This window comes from Zootoca vivipara, chromosome 13 (assembly GCF_963506605.1).
Source record: "Zootoca vivipara chromosome 13, rZooViv1.1, whole genome shotgun sequence".
Lineage (NCBI taxonomy): Eukaryota > Metazoa > Chordata > Lepidosauria > Squamata > Lacertidae > Zootoca > Zootoca vivipara.
The window spans coordinates 14,003,177-14,020,369 of record NC_083288.1 but is presented as its reverse complement, the minus strand read 5'-3'; the positions used below and the strand labels follow the sequence as shown (position 1 = coordinate 14,020,369).

General features: G+C 44.7%; 1 protein-coding gene across 1 annotated transcript in view; it reads left to right on the top strand.

Annotated features, from left to right (window-relative positions):
• Window positions 1-3,368: 3,368 nt before the first annotated feature.
• Window positions 3,369-17,193, top strand: part of WNT3 (Wnt family member 3) — a 40,548-nt gene continuing 26,723 nt past the window's right edge. Inside the window, exon 1 of the mRNA XM_035135385.2 lies at window positions 3,369-3,448. Coding sequence (XP_034991276.1) covers window positions 3,369-3,448 — 80 coding nt within the window. The remainder of the gene's footprint in view (window positions 3,449-17,193) is intronic.

Here is a 17,193-nt window from a genome sequence, read left to right as displayed (position 1 = left end):
TCCTTTATTCCTCTAATTAAAGAAAGGAAGAAGGAAATCAGAAATGTGCCTATTTACCGCAGTTTAATCTCCTTATTGTTTGATGCAATAAAGTAGCTAAATAAAAAGAAGTATTCAGGGTTCATTTCAGCATGTCACTTGCATTCAATTATATTATGATTTTAAAATTATGAAGTTACTTCTTCTTTTTAAAGGGGGCTGCATAACTGCATGCTCTCTAATGCCTTTGGAGTGGTAAACCGCTGCTTGTGGGTTGTGTGGCAATGCCCCTCCCTCCCCAGGAAATAAGACGCAGGACACAGTGAATTGATTTTAAGTGGGTGAAAAGGCCACAACTTTATTGGTTACGGATGTTGAGCGGTATTGGCTTAGGCATTGGAACCTAACCGGCTATATCCGACCATAGCTGCCAAGTTTTCGCTTTTCTCACGAGGAAGCCTATTCAGCATAAGGGAAAATCCCTGTAAAAAAGGGATAACTTGGCAGCTATGTATCCGACTGTAACCTGTGTGTTACAGTCTGGGAGAAATTAACCACCAGAAAGGAGCCCAACCGGGGCGACCAACCAAAAGTCCATAGCAGCGTCGGCCTAACCTGCCTGACCTGCCTAGCCTAGAGGGTGGGTGGGTGGGTGATCCGATTGCGGTGGAGAGCCGGGTGAAAGAGGCTGAGTCCCCGCCTCCGTCCTAGTTTAAAAGAGGGGAAGCCCCGCCTCCCGGCTGGCCCGATTGGTCAGCCCAGGTATGACGGAGGCGGGATCTCCCCCCTCATGAGGGGGCTGAGCTCTCAGCCCCCATCGCAAGAGTTCAGTCGGGCCAAGCCCACAACACCACCTCCGTGTGATGCGGAAGTGGTTATATCAAATTTGAAATCCCTGCTCTCTGTCACAAAACACACTTGGTGACTTTGGGTTAATCACCCTATGATCCATGAGTGCTATAGGAACTCTGGAAGCTCTTGTAGCTGCACCCACCTGCTTGTGAGGTAAAACCATCTGTTTATCTACAGACACACACTGGATCTAGCTGTTCCATCCAAGTCATGTTACACACAGAGAGCAAAAGCGATGTGCTATGGCAAGGTGCTTGTGGAGCAAACAGCTACAGATCGCTCTTGCAATCAGTCCTCAGATATGGCAATCAATCAATCAATCAATATCAATCAATCTGGATTGATTTGGCAATAAACAAAGCTCAGATCGTGAGCAGAACCCCATCCACCAAGGAACATTTCGTATGTAATGAATCGACCCTTATATTACAGTATGAGCACTGTAACACCCACCCTTAGTGTCAGTATTTTTATTTATTTAAAGGGTTCGATGCCTTACCTTTCCTAGCAATTTTGATGTGCAAGGCAGCTAGCAACAGATACAGGGAAACAATTATTTGATAATAACTGGTGCAAAATCAATTAAGAGGGAAGTGGCCTCCCCAGAATAAATGCATCGACTGACAGCATTTGGATAAAACCTCCAACCAGCTTTCAAATCCAAGCACCCCTCCCTAGAAGGCCAAGTTTGCCAGGAAGCAAGCAGAGATCGGGCTAGGCAGGCTCACTCAGGGAGTGTAGGTCCCACAGCTGAAGGGCGGCTCCTTGAAAAGGAAGACACGGAGCAAGGCATTGGATGTCAGATCACAAGCATGGATTGACCTAACATGGTCTAAGAAGCCACAACATGCCCTCATGTCTCTGTGTGGGCTGTGAGCGGGGTGTGTGTGTGTGTGTCCACAGATATTATAATTCAGGGCCCATTCTGTGTGTTAGGTAGAAATAAGAAGTTGGCTGAGATGGTAAGATTCTCCACTGGACAACTTAAAAATTCAGGTGAGGGCAATGCCATATTTTTGATTTTTCTCCCTCGTTTAAATCTTTCCGCTGGCATGTAAAAAACAACAGCAGGCTTCCAGAAAGAAATGTGCAGCCTAATTCTCTCTCTGATACGCTTGTTTACTACTCCCAGGGTGTTGCTGTTTAAAGCCAGGAAGCATTCAGAAAACATCCTCTCTCTCCTGCAGTGTGAGCTGTCCAGAATTGTACCACTTTAACCTGCCAAGTCAGTGTAGTTGTACAGAAAACTCCCCCGGTGAATTTATAAGGCAGGTCCATATTGTGTGCCCATTTGACACGCAACACCCAAAGTTTTTGCTCTTATGAATTGCTCTTGCCCGTTTGGGCATTTTCCATGCGCTTGATTTTTAACATGAAACTGCACCGGCTGTTGGCGTCCTCCATCCCCTTCAAAACAGCTCTGCCTCCCTCTTTCTTGCTCGCACATTCACAACATTCAGACGTGCACACAAAGGAGGAGGAAGAAGTTTCTGGCATCAAGTGTACAACCCCCCCCCACACACAAACACCCCCCAAAATATTTTGCTCTGGGCAAAATGCCATGCCACTCGTAGTTGTGGGATAAACCTCTACAAAGTAGACGAGAAAATCCCTCCTCATCCCAGTGAGCTGCTCTTCTCAAGTGCCCTGCGAAGAATGTGAGTGAAAGCTGAATTTTAACCGGACCTGAGCCCTTGAGGTAGGGTGGGAAAGACGTCTCAACAAAATAGGAATGGGTCACTGCCGGACGCCTAGTTAACATGGACCTGCACATCGCGAGCTGCACTGAATTTTGCTTTTTTGCCATTTAGCTGCTTCTAGTGCATTTTTCCTGCACCGAAACGAAATTCAGAATCCGGCTACTCCCTCCCCCCTCCCGGTCCCCTCCTCCTTACCTTCCAAGAGGCTTGCCTTATCGTGTCACACCAGATGGGCCATGCAATGCACATCCCTGGGAGATTTATATATATATATATAAAGAAGAAATCTTGTTAGCCTGGAAAACTGTCTTTCAAGGTTTGTCTGTTCCCTTCCCTTGGCAAGCGGTAGGAATAAAGTTGCAAAAGCAAAAGGGGGGGGGTTAAGACAGGGAGAGAGAGAGAGAGAGAGAGAGAGAGAGAGAGAGAGAGAGAGAGAGAGAGAGAGAGAGAGAGAGAGAGAGAGAGATGTTGGAATGATTGACACCTCTGAACTATAGACTCATCCCTTACCTTAGGCCATGCAATCCGATTGGCTGTCTCCTGACATCCCCAAAGCACAGCACTTTTTAATAGAAGCTTTGGGTAGATCTTCGGGGGTGGGTGGGGGAAAAGGTTCGTTGAGGTGCATTTCTGACAAGGCATCAAGTCCATTTTTCCCCACTTCGGGAGACTTTTTCCTGGGCTGTTTTTTGGTGGGCTTGCGCACATGAGGGGGGTGGGTGGGTGGGGGTAGAAAGGGCCTGGGTTGTTTTTGATTTACTTATTTTTTTTGTACTTAAATGTTTTTCTGCAAACTTCGGGGAGAGTGGTCTTCTCCTCAGCACCAAGCCTGGACTAATGGATTACCACGTGCTCGGATTAATTTTAGCTTTCCTCCTCGGTGATGCAAAGGTTTTAGCCGGTTATCCCATTTGGTGGTAAGACTTAACTTTCCCCCCTCATCTCGAACTTTGGGCAGCCTGTTTTGTCCATTTGCATCCTGTCTCTGCACATCCGCAATTCTCTCTCTTAGTGATCTGCTTTCATTCACACGTTTCTGTTCTCCCACTTTCCCCACAATCAATGCAAGATTTCTCGTTTTGGAAGGGTGAGGTGCTTCTTAATGATTTTTTTTACATTGATAGCTTGATAGTTCGCCTCCCAGCCGCAGCCCTCAGTAGTTTCATATAACGTCTCTGAATGTAATTTTTAGGCAGCGGACGAGAATGTTGCAAAGCCAGTTGAATGAAAGGATGGGCACCTCAGAGGGAGAAGTATAATTCAGATTCATTGTTATTAAGTGTTTTGGCAAAGGACCACAATGGAATACTGACAATGTTTTTTAAAAGGCCATTCATCACATGTGTCTTTTCGTTTTAAATAATGTGACCATCCTTCAGTCGCCTCTTAAAGTACTTGACCTGAATGGGTAGTGTGTCTGTTTTCTTTGACCATGCTATAATTGTTCTCTTTAGTAATAATAATTTGGTCGTGTGTAAAGTCACTGGCTACAGAAACACCGTTAACGAAAACCGAGCAAGTTACAAGTTCTGATTTGACGAAGATTTTTGTAACGGCTTGGAATTTTACTTCGCCGCTTTGCACGGAAAAGCAAATTAAGCAGTTTCCGTTGTGCTCCAACAAACCAAAAAGATAATCACTAGAGAAAATGTGGTCAAAGACTTGCTTCTTTTTGTATTTTGGGGGGCAGAGACTTAAAGTAAAGGCAAATCGAAGGTTCATTGAAAGATGTCAGCATTTAATAATTCAGTATCCCTTCCCGGCAGTTTCTCTCCTGATCTGTTAAGATTCTGCCTTGAAGTATATGTGGTGGAAAAGGCTCGACCTAATGTGACTAGAAATCACAAAAGCAATGTTAACTTGAGTAACACCTAAAGAAGCCTCTCTTCCATCTTTCAAGAGTCCTTTTCATATTATTCATTCCTTAAGTCCTTTCTAAGCCGACACAACAAAGAAATGAGCTAAAGTAGACTATGGAAATAGGCTAAAAAGGGACCGTATTTTGAAATCTGACGTTTACTGTAAAGCTCTGCTTGGTTCCCCTATTTTAAAAACATGGAAGAACGAACATTTAGCACATCTGGCGGTATTTTATATTATTATTGTCTCGTTATTTGGGAATAATATAGAGACTTAAATGCCGACAAAAACAAGCCCATTTCCCTTGCTCTGTGGGCATGAGTCATATAGTGAGGGCACATTCAGGATATTTCTTCAATTCAACATCCCTTCATTTAGATTAATCAGATCTCTCTTAACCCCAGTTTGATAAAAAACCAGCTTCCTGCATTGTTTATTGGGCACTTCTGAACAACACCAGAGTTAAAAGCTTTGTTAGAATAGGAGAAATTGCCAATGAGAGATGCATTTGGTTAACAAACACAGCTTTCGGGGAGTCCAGTTCTGACCAAAACAGGCCCCTAAATCTTAATTAAGTCAACCACTTTTGTGGTATCTTGATATTTCAATGACAAGATCTGTTCTTTTAGCCTTCTCGAATAATGGCAATAAGAAGGGATTAATTCCCTTCTTTCCCTATAGTTTCCCAAAGAAACCTATCCCCACCTCCTCAGATCCACTAAGGGGTATCTTCAATGACCTCATAGAAAACAAAGGATGAAATCTCTGGTTCTGAGAATCTAGATGATGTCACATACGTAATTTAACAGGGTTTGCATTCAACATATTTTAGGAGATCGGTTTTTAAAGGGTCAGCAGCCATTTCGGGGAGGCAATATACCATTGCCTGAACTGAACTTTTTGCTTGGACGATTATGAAGTAGGACGGCAAATACTATAAGAATTTCATTGTGTACTAAGACCGCAAACTTTGTTTTGCTTTTCATTTAAAGGTGATTGCAGATTTGAGTACATTAATGTGCGGTTGAACCTGAGTGTACATTTGTCACAAACTGATATTGTATGTTCTAAACCTGGATCTATCTTTTTTACTCTAATCTTGCTGGATATTTTCTCTACCTTTTAGTCTTTTACTTCCCTCCCCTCCCAGTCCAGTTTATTGTTTTCGGTTGACATAGCGCAGGGCTCCCCCAACCTTTCGGGATATTGGGAGTAATTATTGCAGAGATCACGAAATACTCATTTCCCAGGAGAAAACCTAGCGATGTTCAGACAAAAGAGCCGAAACACCTGTACACATCTCAAAACAAATAAAATGCAGACAAAAAAAAAACAAAGGCAGTGCTTGCCCCCTGAAGAAGAAAAAAGCACCAACAGCAGGCCAAAAAAAACCCCCCACCCCTCAATATAAAAATAAAAATTTGGAGAGATATAGAGCTTTGGCATGAGCCAAGTAGGGTGTTCTGAGGGTCCTGTGGTGCCCATGGGCACCACATTGGAGAGACCAGATAGAAAGTGTTAGTTCCTCCACCTTGCATTTTTCACCAGATATTAAGAAGTGGGTTGCAAAGAGCTGAATTTCAAATCTGAACCAGAGCCCTTTCAACTCCCCCTGCAGGATAAATACATTTGGGAAGAGCTTAGACAGTAAATTAACCACATGCATGTCAGCTCAGAAGTAAGCTCCATTGAGGTCAATGGGACTTATTTCTAGGTAAGTGTGTATAGAATTGCAGCCCAATACAACCTTCAAACAATGCAATAGAGACAGATTCTATAGCCTGAAACATACCCATTCAAGCCCCTTCACGGTTTGGCGGTTTAACAAACACTGAGCAACGCTATCTGAAAGAAGGCAAATGCTTGCAGGTATTTAAATATATTACTTAGCTCTCTTTCAGCAATGAGGTGGAAGCTGTAGACCAACAGCAAGCCACGGACTTTTAAACCAGGTCGTTGGGAGAGTCGCAATCCACTTCTACCTTTTAAAATGCTTATAGCTCATCGTTTCAAACGAGCAAACAAACAACGCCTCCCCAATTCTCCAGTCTCTAACCAGCAATCTAAAAAAGAAATAATGTACAGTAATGAGGAATGCAATTCTGGATATCAGGTCACATTTAGACTTGTCGGGTTAAAAGTATCCAGTTTATTCCAGCTGCAAAGTCTGAAATTCACGGTGCAGGTGGTACCTATCCAGAGGAACTATTTAGGGGTGTGGTTCTGGGAAGCAAGGATGGAGTGACAGTAATATGGGGAAAATAGAAAAGAGCAGGAATGTTTGCACAGTTTCCAACTTGTCTGGAATTTTGGGGATGAGGCAAGGATTGTGCTGGGGGAGGGATGCATGGTAATGCGTGCAAAATGCAAGCCGCATGGGCAAGAAAGAGATTTAGCTTCACCCTCTAATACGACCTGCCTTGCACGCACAGTAGAGAGATCCCTGATTTATCTCTCTAACTTTTTACCTGCTGCTTTGTCGTTTCTGCTTATCCTAATTGGCTTCAGTTAACACGTCTGATGTGTTAGCGGGTGCATATTTCATCATTCAATTGCCATTAAGCGGTAGTGTTGGCAAACAGACTAGGCACAGTCGATGCGATCCAGCTGGCCTTGGAGGTGGAGGTTTCCCACATCCTTCAACTGACGTGAATTGAATGGTGTGTCCTGATACGTACAAATGGGAGGGCGAGAGAGAGAGTTGTTGCAAGGGCTATAGCTTCAGGCAGTTAGTCAGAAAGGGCAAGTGGTGTTTGCGGATTAACCATGCTCCGTAGATGCGGGAGCATCTCTATCCCAAACAGAGCTCCTTCCAGTGCCTCGACAAGACCGTCAGACGGTGCTTTCATTCTGCGACAAATGTGTTGAGTTCTGTGACCACACCCAGCCCAAATAATGTATGTATGTATGTATGTGGGACCCAGGTGGCGCTGTGGTTAAATCACTGAGCCTAGGGCTTGCTGATCAGAAGGTCGGCGGTTCGAATCCCTGTGACGGGGTGAGCTCCCGTTGCTTGGTCCCAGCTCCTGCCCACCTAGCAGTTCGAAAGCACGTCAAAATGCAAGTAGATAAATAGCGGGAAGGTAAACGACGTTTCCATGTGCTGCTCTGGTTTGCCAAAAGCGGCTTTGTCATGCTGGCCACATGACCTGGAAGCTATACGCCGGCTCCCTCGGCCAATAATGCGAGATGAGCGCGCAACCCCAGAGTCGGTCACGACTGGACCTAATGGTCAGGGGTCCCTTTACCTGTATGTATGTATGTATGTATGTATGTATGTATGTATGTATGTATGTATGGGATTTATTCAATTTATAACTCCTTCATCCTAAAATGTCAGGGTGGTTCACAGAATAAAATCATCAATAAAGTAGGCAGAAGGGGGGGAAATGGCATTGCCACTGCTTAAGGTTCATCCTCCTCCAAACAATTTGGAAAACGTCTTTCTAGGAGTTGTTGTTTTAAAAAGAAAAGAAAAGGGAGATTTGACCTAGGGTGCCATGGAGCAAAAAAAGGGTAGCAAGGCACGTGCTTGCAGTATTCTCGTGCCTTGCAGAATTCAGCCCAAGGATGAGTGTAAAGAATGTGTAGACACAGCCATAGGTGTGACCTGCAAACAGGAGGATATACCAATGTTCTCTATGAACCTAGGCCATGTCTGGGTCAAACAGGGGTCAGAGGTCAAAGCCTTCTCCTGGAGGCAGAAGATGACAATGCCAGGGTCAGGAAGTAGAGCCAAAACAAGACACAAATTGTAAGCTGGAGACCACAGAAGGTTTACTTAAAGCAGTGCACACTCAATGACTTTGTTCTCATCCACATTAGTGACATTCAAACTTGTGTGCAAATAGCACATATAACCTGAACATGCACACATGTGCGTATACACACACCCACACACCAGGGCTTTCAGCCTGTTGCATAGCGCTAAGCTTGAAACTAAATACAGTGGAACCTCGTGTTATGTACCGTCCTCCTTACAAACACTTCGGGTTATGAGCTCCGCTAACCCAGAAGTAGGTGCTCCTGGTAGCGAACTTTGCCCCGGGATGCGAGCGAAAGTCGCGCACCGGCGGCATGGCAGCAGCAGGAGGGGCCATTAGTGAAAGCGCACCTCAGGTTAAGAACAGTTTCGGGTTAAGAACGGACCTCTGGAACGAATTAAGTTCGTCACCGGAGGTACCACTGTACGTACAATACAGTGGAACCTTGGTTTATGAACACCTCGGTTTACAAATTTTCGGTTTACGAACGCCACAGACCCATCTGGAACGGATTAATTCACTTTCCATTACTTTCAATGGGAAAGTTCGCTTCAGTTTATGAACAGACTTCCGGAACCAATTACACCCATGCTTCGGGTTAAGTACGCTTCAGGTTGAGTACTCCGTGGACCCGTCTGGAACAGATTAATCCACTTTCCATTACTTTCAATGGGAAAGTTCGCTTCAGTTTATGAACGCTTCAGTTTATGAACAGACTTCCGGAGCCAATTGTGTTCATAAACCAAGGTACCACTGTATTTAGACACCTCCTCCTAACCTTGAAGACCCCTACCCGCCCTGTGCCCTCTATTTGACCCATGGCCCAAAAAAGTGAGGGAAGGAGTGGTTGCCTTGCTCTGATTTGATCTAGCAGCCCAACTTCTGCAAAGCTTCTTTGGAACGGTTTGCAGAGGAGCACCTGTCTTGCAAAGTGTTTCTGTGTCTAGAGCAGGGGTCCCCAAACTACGGCCCGCGGGCCAGATGCTGCCCAATTGGTCTCCCAATCCGGCCCGCAACGACCCCCGCTGCCCGCTGCCGCCGCCCGCTCTTACGGCGCGCAGCGCGTCGGCGCACTTCCAGATCGGAAAAAAGCGCCAAAAATCGTTTGTGCGCATGCGTATGGGCCTCTCCCGACCCAGAAGAGGTCCTTTCTGGTGCACTTTCGGGTCGGAGGGAGGCCCATATGCATGCGCACAAACGATTTTCAGCGATTTTTCCGACCTGGAAGCACGCCACCGCGCCAGTAAGTGTGTGTGCGCATGCGCACGGGCGCGTACTCCCCCACCCTCCGGCCCGCCGCGCAATTGGTGCGGCGGGCACTGGCCCAAAGCCGGGTAAGTCTGGGGACCCCTGTTCTAGAGCCTAGCAGGCTGGTGTGTTGTCACAGCAAAAGAAAAGGAAAATGTCCAGGGAACTGAAATGAAGATGAAACAGTTTTGAGCATATCAGGCGATGAAATGAAATCGGTTTAACATGGGGGAAGCAGTTTGATCACTGGAGCAGTTGTGTACGGTGTAACTTGTTACAAAAAAAGGGCCAGGAAGTCGTCATGGCAAAGGTTTCGGGCTGCTTCATATGGAATGGCGTTTTCTAATTGTACAGCGGTGCCATGCTGACATTTCTGGGAAAATGTATATATGTCGTATACATCTGTTTTATTGGATTTACGCATTCTGAAAAGTCACACTTGGCTGCAACTTCCCAACACGTGTACACACAGCAATATAGACACATACAGTAATCTACACACTTTTTGCACATTTGCTCCTAATACTGTAGGCAGTTTACCACATTTGAAATGCTGCTTGGGATCACCGACTTACTTATTTATTCTTCTTGCACAGGCCACAAGGCAGCGTACAAGAAAAACAAGTAGATAAGAATACATAAAATCCATATAAATAAATAAAAATAACACAGCCCATTAAAAACACACGACAAATCACTGAATGGCAATTGCTAAGAGCAGAAGCAGCAACCAGGGTCTCCTTCTCCAAAAAAAACCCTCCAAAAAAATAGGTGTTTTCTTGGCTAACTGCCTGAAGCTATAGACATGTACATGTAAGTTGCTTGAAATGCAGTGAGTCCATTCTGCTACCCCTTCCCCCTGTTGCTGAGTCTCAGGTAGCATTCCTACATTACTCCATAAATGGAGCGGGGATGTCTCCACCCAAAGCCCATAACCTGATTTAATTCCCTGTGCTGAACTCCAATTCAACGAAGCTGTCGCCTGCCCCATGCACAATAGCTGCCTGAAATGTACACACCTCAGCTTCCATTTTCTAAAGAGATAGACGAAAGAAGCTACAGGACACCTACGGATTGCGGCCGACATTATGCGCACTTCAAACACCAGCGGTGAGAGTGTGCCGGAGCCGAAGTCAGCTGCGATGTGCACATAACCATAGAGAGGTGTGGCCAGACATAGCTCAGCAGGGAGAGAGTTCTACTTGCAAGGAGCCACCACCAAGAAAGCCCTTTCTCAGGCCCGCATACCATGTATTTCACATCCCATGCAGGGACTCCTAGGAGGGTCTCATTTGCTGATCTCAAAGTACAGGCAGGTCTTGTTTAAGTGAAACACCTAAGATATTTTATATGTTGTTGTTGCTTATTAAATCTATATAGTGGTACCTTGGTTCTCAAACTTAATCCATTCCGGAAGTCTGTTCCAAAACCAAAGCGTTCCAAAACCAAGGTGCGCTTTCCAAAGACAAAATGGATTAATCCGTTTCAGACTTTTAAAAGCAACCCCTAAAGCAGCAATTTAACATGAATTTTACTATCTAACGAGACCATGGATCCATAAAATGAAAGCAATAAACTATGTACTGCAGTCACACAATCAATCAGTAGCTGAACTGGGTTCCACACACTCACAAAAAAGGCACAAAAACGCAAAATAAATAGCAAAAACAGGCAGACCTCAGTGTAACACTAAAATTGGAACCACATTCGGCTTCCGGAAAAAAGTTTGCAAACCGGAACACTTACTTCTGGGTTTGCAGTGTTTGGGTTCCAAGGTGTTTGAGAACCAAGGCATTTGAGAACCAAGGTACCACTGTATTTGTTCCACATGTCCAGCCATTCCTTCATTGTTGCAAACCTCCTTTCCCCAGAAAAAAATCACAATATAACATACATAATAAAAACAAAAACAAGAGCAACCCAATAACACTCCCCAACACTTATTAAAAGGACATTGGATGTCAATCAGCCAGGGACCTGAATTTTGCCTGGCACCTAAAGGTGTATAATGGCTAAACCTCCCTGGGGGGGAGCATGCAGAAAAGGCCCATTTTCATGTTTCCACCCTCTGGACCCATAGCTGTCAAGTTTTCCATTTTTTAAAGGGAAATTCCCTTATGCTGAATAGGCTTCCTCGCGAGAAAAGGGAAAACTTGACAGCTATGTGACTGGACCTCTTGTGGAGGAGGCACACAAAGAAGGGCCTCAGAAGATGATCTCAGGGTCCAGGTAGGTTCATAGGGAGACAGGCAGTCCTTAAGGTATTGTGGTCCTGAGCTGCAATATATAATGTATCCCTGAAAACGAAAAGGGCAGAAGCAACCAAAATAATTCACTGTAATTCAGTGTGGGGAGAGTTAACAGGTGCGACTTACACACTCAAACTTGAACCTCCTCAGGTTCTCTGTTCAAGGCTCATACCTGTACCAGAATAAAGTAAAATGAACACAAGGAAGGCTTGTGGCACGGTTTGGGGTTGTTTCGAAAACCCACCAACGTCAGGAAACAAAATGGATCGAGTTCCCTGGGGTCTCATCGCAAGAGCACTCAGATAAATGAACCCAGAGAGGCTTTCTTGGCGGCTGCTCTCCAGCCCTGGAGCTCACACCCAGAAGTATTTTTAGAGACTGGATTTCATTTTCATCACCCAAAATTTTGACTGCATGCTTCAGATGCTTAAAAAGAACAAAGCTTGGCAGCTCCATCATGGTGGGGGCTAGCTGCCAGTCAGTGGGCAGGGGGCAGCTGAAGTGAACCAATGAGATGCCACCGCAGTTTTGCCCGTGCGAATCCAAAAATCAGCATCTGTGCCAACTTTCCAGGTGACGCAAATTAATTTGGGAGGATGCGCCTCCCAAGGGAGACAGTGGCTGAGCTGAAGAGGAGGAGGCTCTTCTTCCAGAGCTGAGCTTTGGCAGTAAAAACAAGCTCTAAGCTAAATACTGTCAAATCCTTGCCCAACTTACGAGGCCGGGCTACAGATTCCCAGCGTTATGAGGTATCTGTAGGATCATCTCACCTTCGCCCTTACTTCAGAGACAGGCATTGATAAATAGAGCATCCTCGAAAGATGACTGTCCAACCGTTGCGTGAAAACCTCCCAAGATGGAAGTCACCCAGTTGTTGTTGTTTACTCGTGTCCGACTCTTCGTGACCCCATGGACCATAGCACGCCAGGCACTCCTGTCTTCCACTGCCTCCCACAGTTTGGTCAAACTCATGTTCGTAGCTTCGAGAACACTGTCCAACCATCTTGTCCTCTGTCGTCCCCTTCTCCTAGTGCCCTCAATCTTTCCCAACATCAGGGTCTTTCCCAGGGAGTCTTCTCTTCTCATGAGGTGGCCAAAGTATTGGAGCCTCAGCTTCAGGATCTGTCCTTCCAGTGAGCACCCAGGGTTGATTTCCTTCAGAATGGAGAGGTTTGATCTTCTTGCAGTCCATGGGACTCTCAAGAGTCTTCTCCAGCACCATAATTCAAAAGCATCAATTCTTCGGCGATCAGCCTTCTTTATGGTCCAGCTCTCACTTCCATACATCACTACTGGGAAAACCATAGCTTTAACTATACGGACCTTTGTTGGCAAGGTGATGTCTCTGCTTTTTAAGATGCTGTCTAGGTTTGTCATTGCTTTTCTCCCAAGAAGCAGGCGTCTTTTAATTTCGTGACTGCTGTCACCATCTGCAGTGATCATGGAGCCCAAGAAAGTAAAATCTCTCACTGCCTCCATTTCTTCCCCTTCTATTTGCCAGGAGGTGATGGGACCAGTGATCCTTCATGGATCACTGCCTTGTTGCGTTGAAGGGGCTTGAATAACTCAGAGAAGCTAGGAGCTATACCGTGTAGGGCCACCCAAGATGGACAAGTCATAGTGGAGAGTTTTGACTAAATGTGATCCACCTGCAGAAGGAACTGGCAAGCCACTCCAGTATCCCTGCCAAGAAAACTTCATGGACAAAGACAACAGGCATCTAAAAGTCACCCAGAGGCAAGGGCAAAAGCACTTTGGACAATCTCAGATGCCTTCATTATTTTCCCACCTCCCCTGCAGCCTAAAACAACTGCCCGGCCCAATTCTTTAGTGGCCATTATTCTCTTTATGACACCCTTTTAAATGCTTGAAAACATAATAGATTGTCTTGAGTGCCATCGATGTACTGAATGCTGATGTTCAGCTGTAAGATTTTAAGATGCCCCGTAAGAAATTTCAGGAAATTCTGATATTTACTGGTAAATCTCAAGAACAACCAAATGCCTCCAGTAAGTGTTGAGATGTTATGCTCAATCCATCAGAAAAAGGAAACCTGCGGCTGTTCGATTGTTTAAAAAAGGCACATGACACTTACGTTTCCACCGGACCACCTGAATTGTAGGAATTGCCCTTAAATGTTAAGTTGCACCTTTTCCCTGACATAGACTACAGTATATTTTTGCGTGTATATCTGATATTTTACATTCTTTTAAAACTGTTGCCATCTGAGTGCCTAGCTTAGGAATGCAAACGGTACCCACTTATGTAAATGGCAGACCAAATCATAATATCAGAGACCTTGGAAGAAGTCTGCTGCAACGGCAAATTGCTCGATTTTATTCTCTATACAAAAATGGAGAAATGCTCCTGATTTGGACATGACATTTCTCTCTGGCACCGTCTCCCACAAAAAATAAACTTGGTTTTGCCAGCAAGATGCCCTCCTTGTTCACAATTTTATTTAGCCTACCTCCACTGACTTGGCCTGCCTAACACCCTTCAACATATACATTGGTTTGTTTGTTTGTTTGTTTGTTTAAAAAGTGGAATTCCTTGTTATGTTTTGGCAGTCAGTTTAGGCTGGCAAGCAGGGGAGCAAAGTGCCTTGACACAGTTGCATAAATTCATGGAGATGTTTGGGCGGTTTCCATTTCTGTGACTCCATCACGATCCAGTGAAGTAAGGAAGGATTTCCCCTCATCCTTTCCCTGGGGCATCAGAGATTGGATGTTGTATTTATAGCATTTATTGTAAGTATTTGCAAATTACCGTTCCATAAAAAAAATTCCCGGGGCAGCTCACATAAAAAGAAAATGCAAAGCAATTATGAGGCAGGTACAACAAATCAAAACCATTATGAAGCGCAGTATGTAATGAAAAGGCAGCGAGATCTTAGAAGCCAGATAAAAACAATCGACAGAAGCAAAATTAATTCTAAAAAGGCCTGGCTAATGTTGAAAGGAAAACAAAATAGCTGAAAGGTGAACATTTCTGGGAAACACAGAATGGACTCAAACCATATCAAAATATCAGACTTCAAACTTTTTTTTCCAGATGGGGATTCCAACAAAGGCGTCCCAAATTATGATTTCATACAAATCTGCTTTAGCTGCAATGCTATACACACTTACCTAGAATGGGTGTCCATTATTATTATTATTATTATTATTACCCCAGGACTTCTTCCAGCAGAATATAAAAACACAATAAAAAATTGTATGAATCCCAAGCAGGAATTAAGATTGCCGGAAGAAATATCAACAACCTCAGATATGCAGATGACACAACCTTGATGGCAGAAAGTGAGGAGGAATTAAAGAACCTTTTAACGAGGGTGAAAGAGGAGAGCGCAAAATATGGTCTGAAGCTCAACATCAAAAAAACCAAGATCATGGCCACTGGTCCCATCACCTCCTGGCAAATAGAAGGGGAAGAAATGGAGGCAGTGAGAGATTTTACTTTCTTGGGCTCCTTGATCACTGCAGATGGTGACAGCAGTCACGAAATTAAAAGACGCCTGCTTCTTGGGAGAAAAGCAATGACAAACCTAGACAGCATCTTAAAAAGCAGAGACATCACCTTGCCGACAAAGGTCCGTATAGTTAAAGCTATGGTTTTCCCAGTAGTGATGTATGGAAGTGAGAGCTGGACCATAAAGAAGGCTGATCGCCGAAGAATTGATGCTTTTGAATTATGGTGCTGGAGGAGACTCTTGAGAGTCCCATGGACTGCAAGAAGATAAAACCTATCCATTCTTAAGGAAATTAGCCCTGAGTGCTCCCTGGAAGGACAGATCGTGAAGCTGAGGCTCCAATACTTTGGACACCTCATGAGAAGAGAAGAATCATTGGAAAAGACCCTGATGTTGGGAAAGATGGAGGGCACTAGGAGAAGGGGACGTCAGAGGACAAGATGGTTGGACAGTGTTCTCGAAGCTACGAACATGAGTTTGACCAAACTGCGGGAGGCAGTGCAGGACAGGAGTGCCTGGCGTGCTATGGTCCATGGGGTCACGAAGAGTCGGACACGACTAAACGACTAAACAACAACAACAACTCTCAATAAAATTTACTTTTAAGTATCCATATATAGGATTGTATTGCTAGCAGGGACGGAAGGAAATGTCAAGTTTTGGTTCTCTCAGTTTCTCATTTGTTTTCAATCTTAAGCTCAGGTTTCTGCAGCAAATTTCCATTTTAAAAAACCCTTATGAAAATCCTTCAGGATTGTAGTGCGGATTTGTCCCAGCGCGCACACTTTTTTCTCTGAAGTTTGGACTAACGTACACGTATTTTCACAAGCGTTTTCTCCTAATATAATGCAAGTTTATGTTATTTGCATTCATATATTCATATTTTATACAAGCCCCCCCCCCAAAAGACATATTGCCTTTTTGGTAAACATCGTTTGGTTGGAGAAGAACTGCATTGAAAAATTTGGAGAAGCGAGATTTTGAAGGGTGGCAGAGTTCCGGTTCTCATCTTGTTTGGGAAAGTGCGAATTCGATGAATACAGCTTTATATGCAAATCAATTTCCCCTCCCCCTGCACCCCTAACTGCCAGAACATAATTCCCTTGCGGAGGGAGCACTTCACACAGAAAAGAACCCAGTGTATAAATGTCACAAATGTGCATTTGCCAAGATCTGTATATATCATACTAGGAGTGCCTGCAGCTCCCTGTTGAATGCAATATGTGAGATGCATTTACCTGGAAGTGAGAGTAAAGCCTGCCTTACTTTACTGCCTGATTTGGGGAGGTGCAAGCAAATGGGTTGATGGGAAGGTGCTTGGGGCAGCTGGAAGGTGCAACAGGAGTTGACCAAACTTTGTGGAATGTGAACTGCTGCTGTACAGTAAAGGGGAATGGAGCGCAGCTTGACAAGCTCCCAACATAAAAGCTCCAGGCTGATCTGATAAAAGATGACAAGACTCCTGAAAAATGTTTAAACCTGTTTCTCTTCCCCCATTCTTTCTTTCTTTCTTTGTGCTACGATGCGAGGTGGTGGGGGAGCTAAGGAACTGCAAAATGGAAAGGGAACAAAGCAGAAAAACAGGGGTAGCTACAGGAAGAGACAACACTAGAGTGTCTTTATTTATCGTTGTTGTTATTTATAGAGCAGCTAAGGAAGTACACTGGGAAGAAGCTCCTTTTCTAGGAAACGGTCTCCTGCTGAAATGAATTGTCTCAGACCTGGGAAATGCACTGATTTAGGGTCGACCTTTGCCTTTCGATTCTGAGTTAGCTTCATCAGAAGAGCGGCAAACCGCGTAGGAAGCCCACAAAACAACCATACTGCCAATTGAGAGAGCAGAATAAAATCTCTATAAACGCTAAGTTGCTGTGTAGAAGCAGAGCTCTTTGCAACAGCTCAGCTCCTCTGCAAAGGAGCCGGGTGCGTTTTTGTGAGAGCCAAGCCGGTAAAACAAAATCGGCAGCCACGGCAAGAGCGCAGCTTTTCTGTAGCCCAGTTTTTAAGACTAAGCAGGTGAAACCTGCACAGGTAATACTGCCAAGGCAAATCAAGTCCCATTGCAAGAC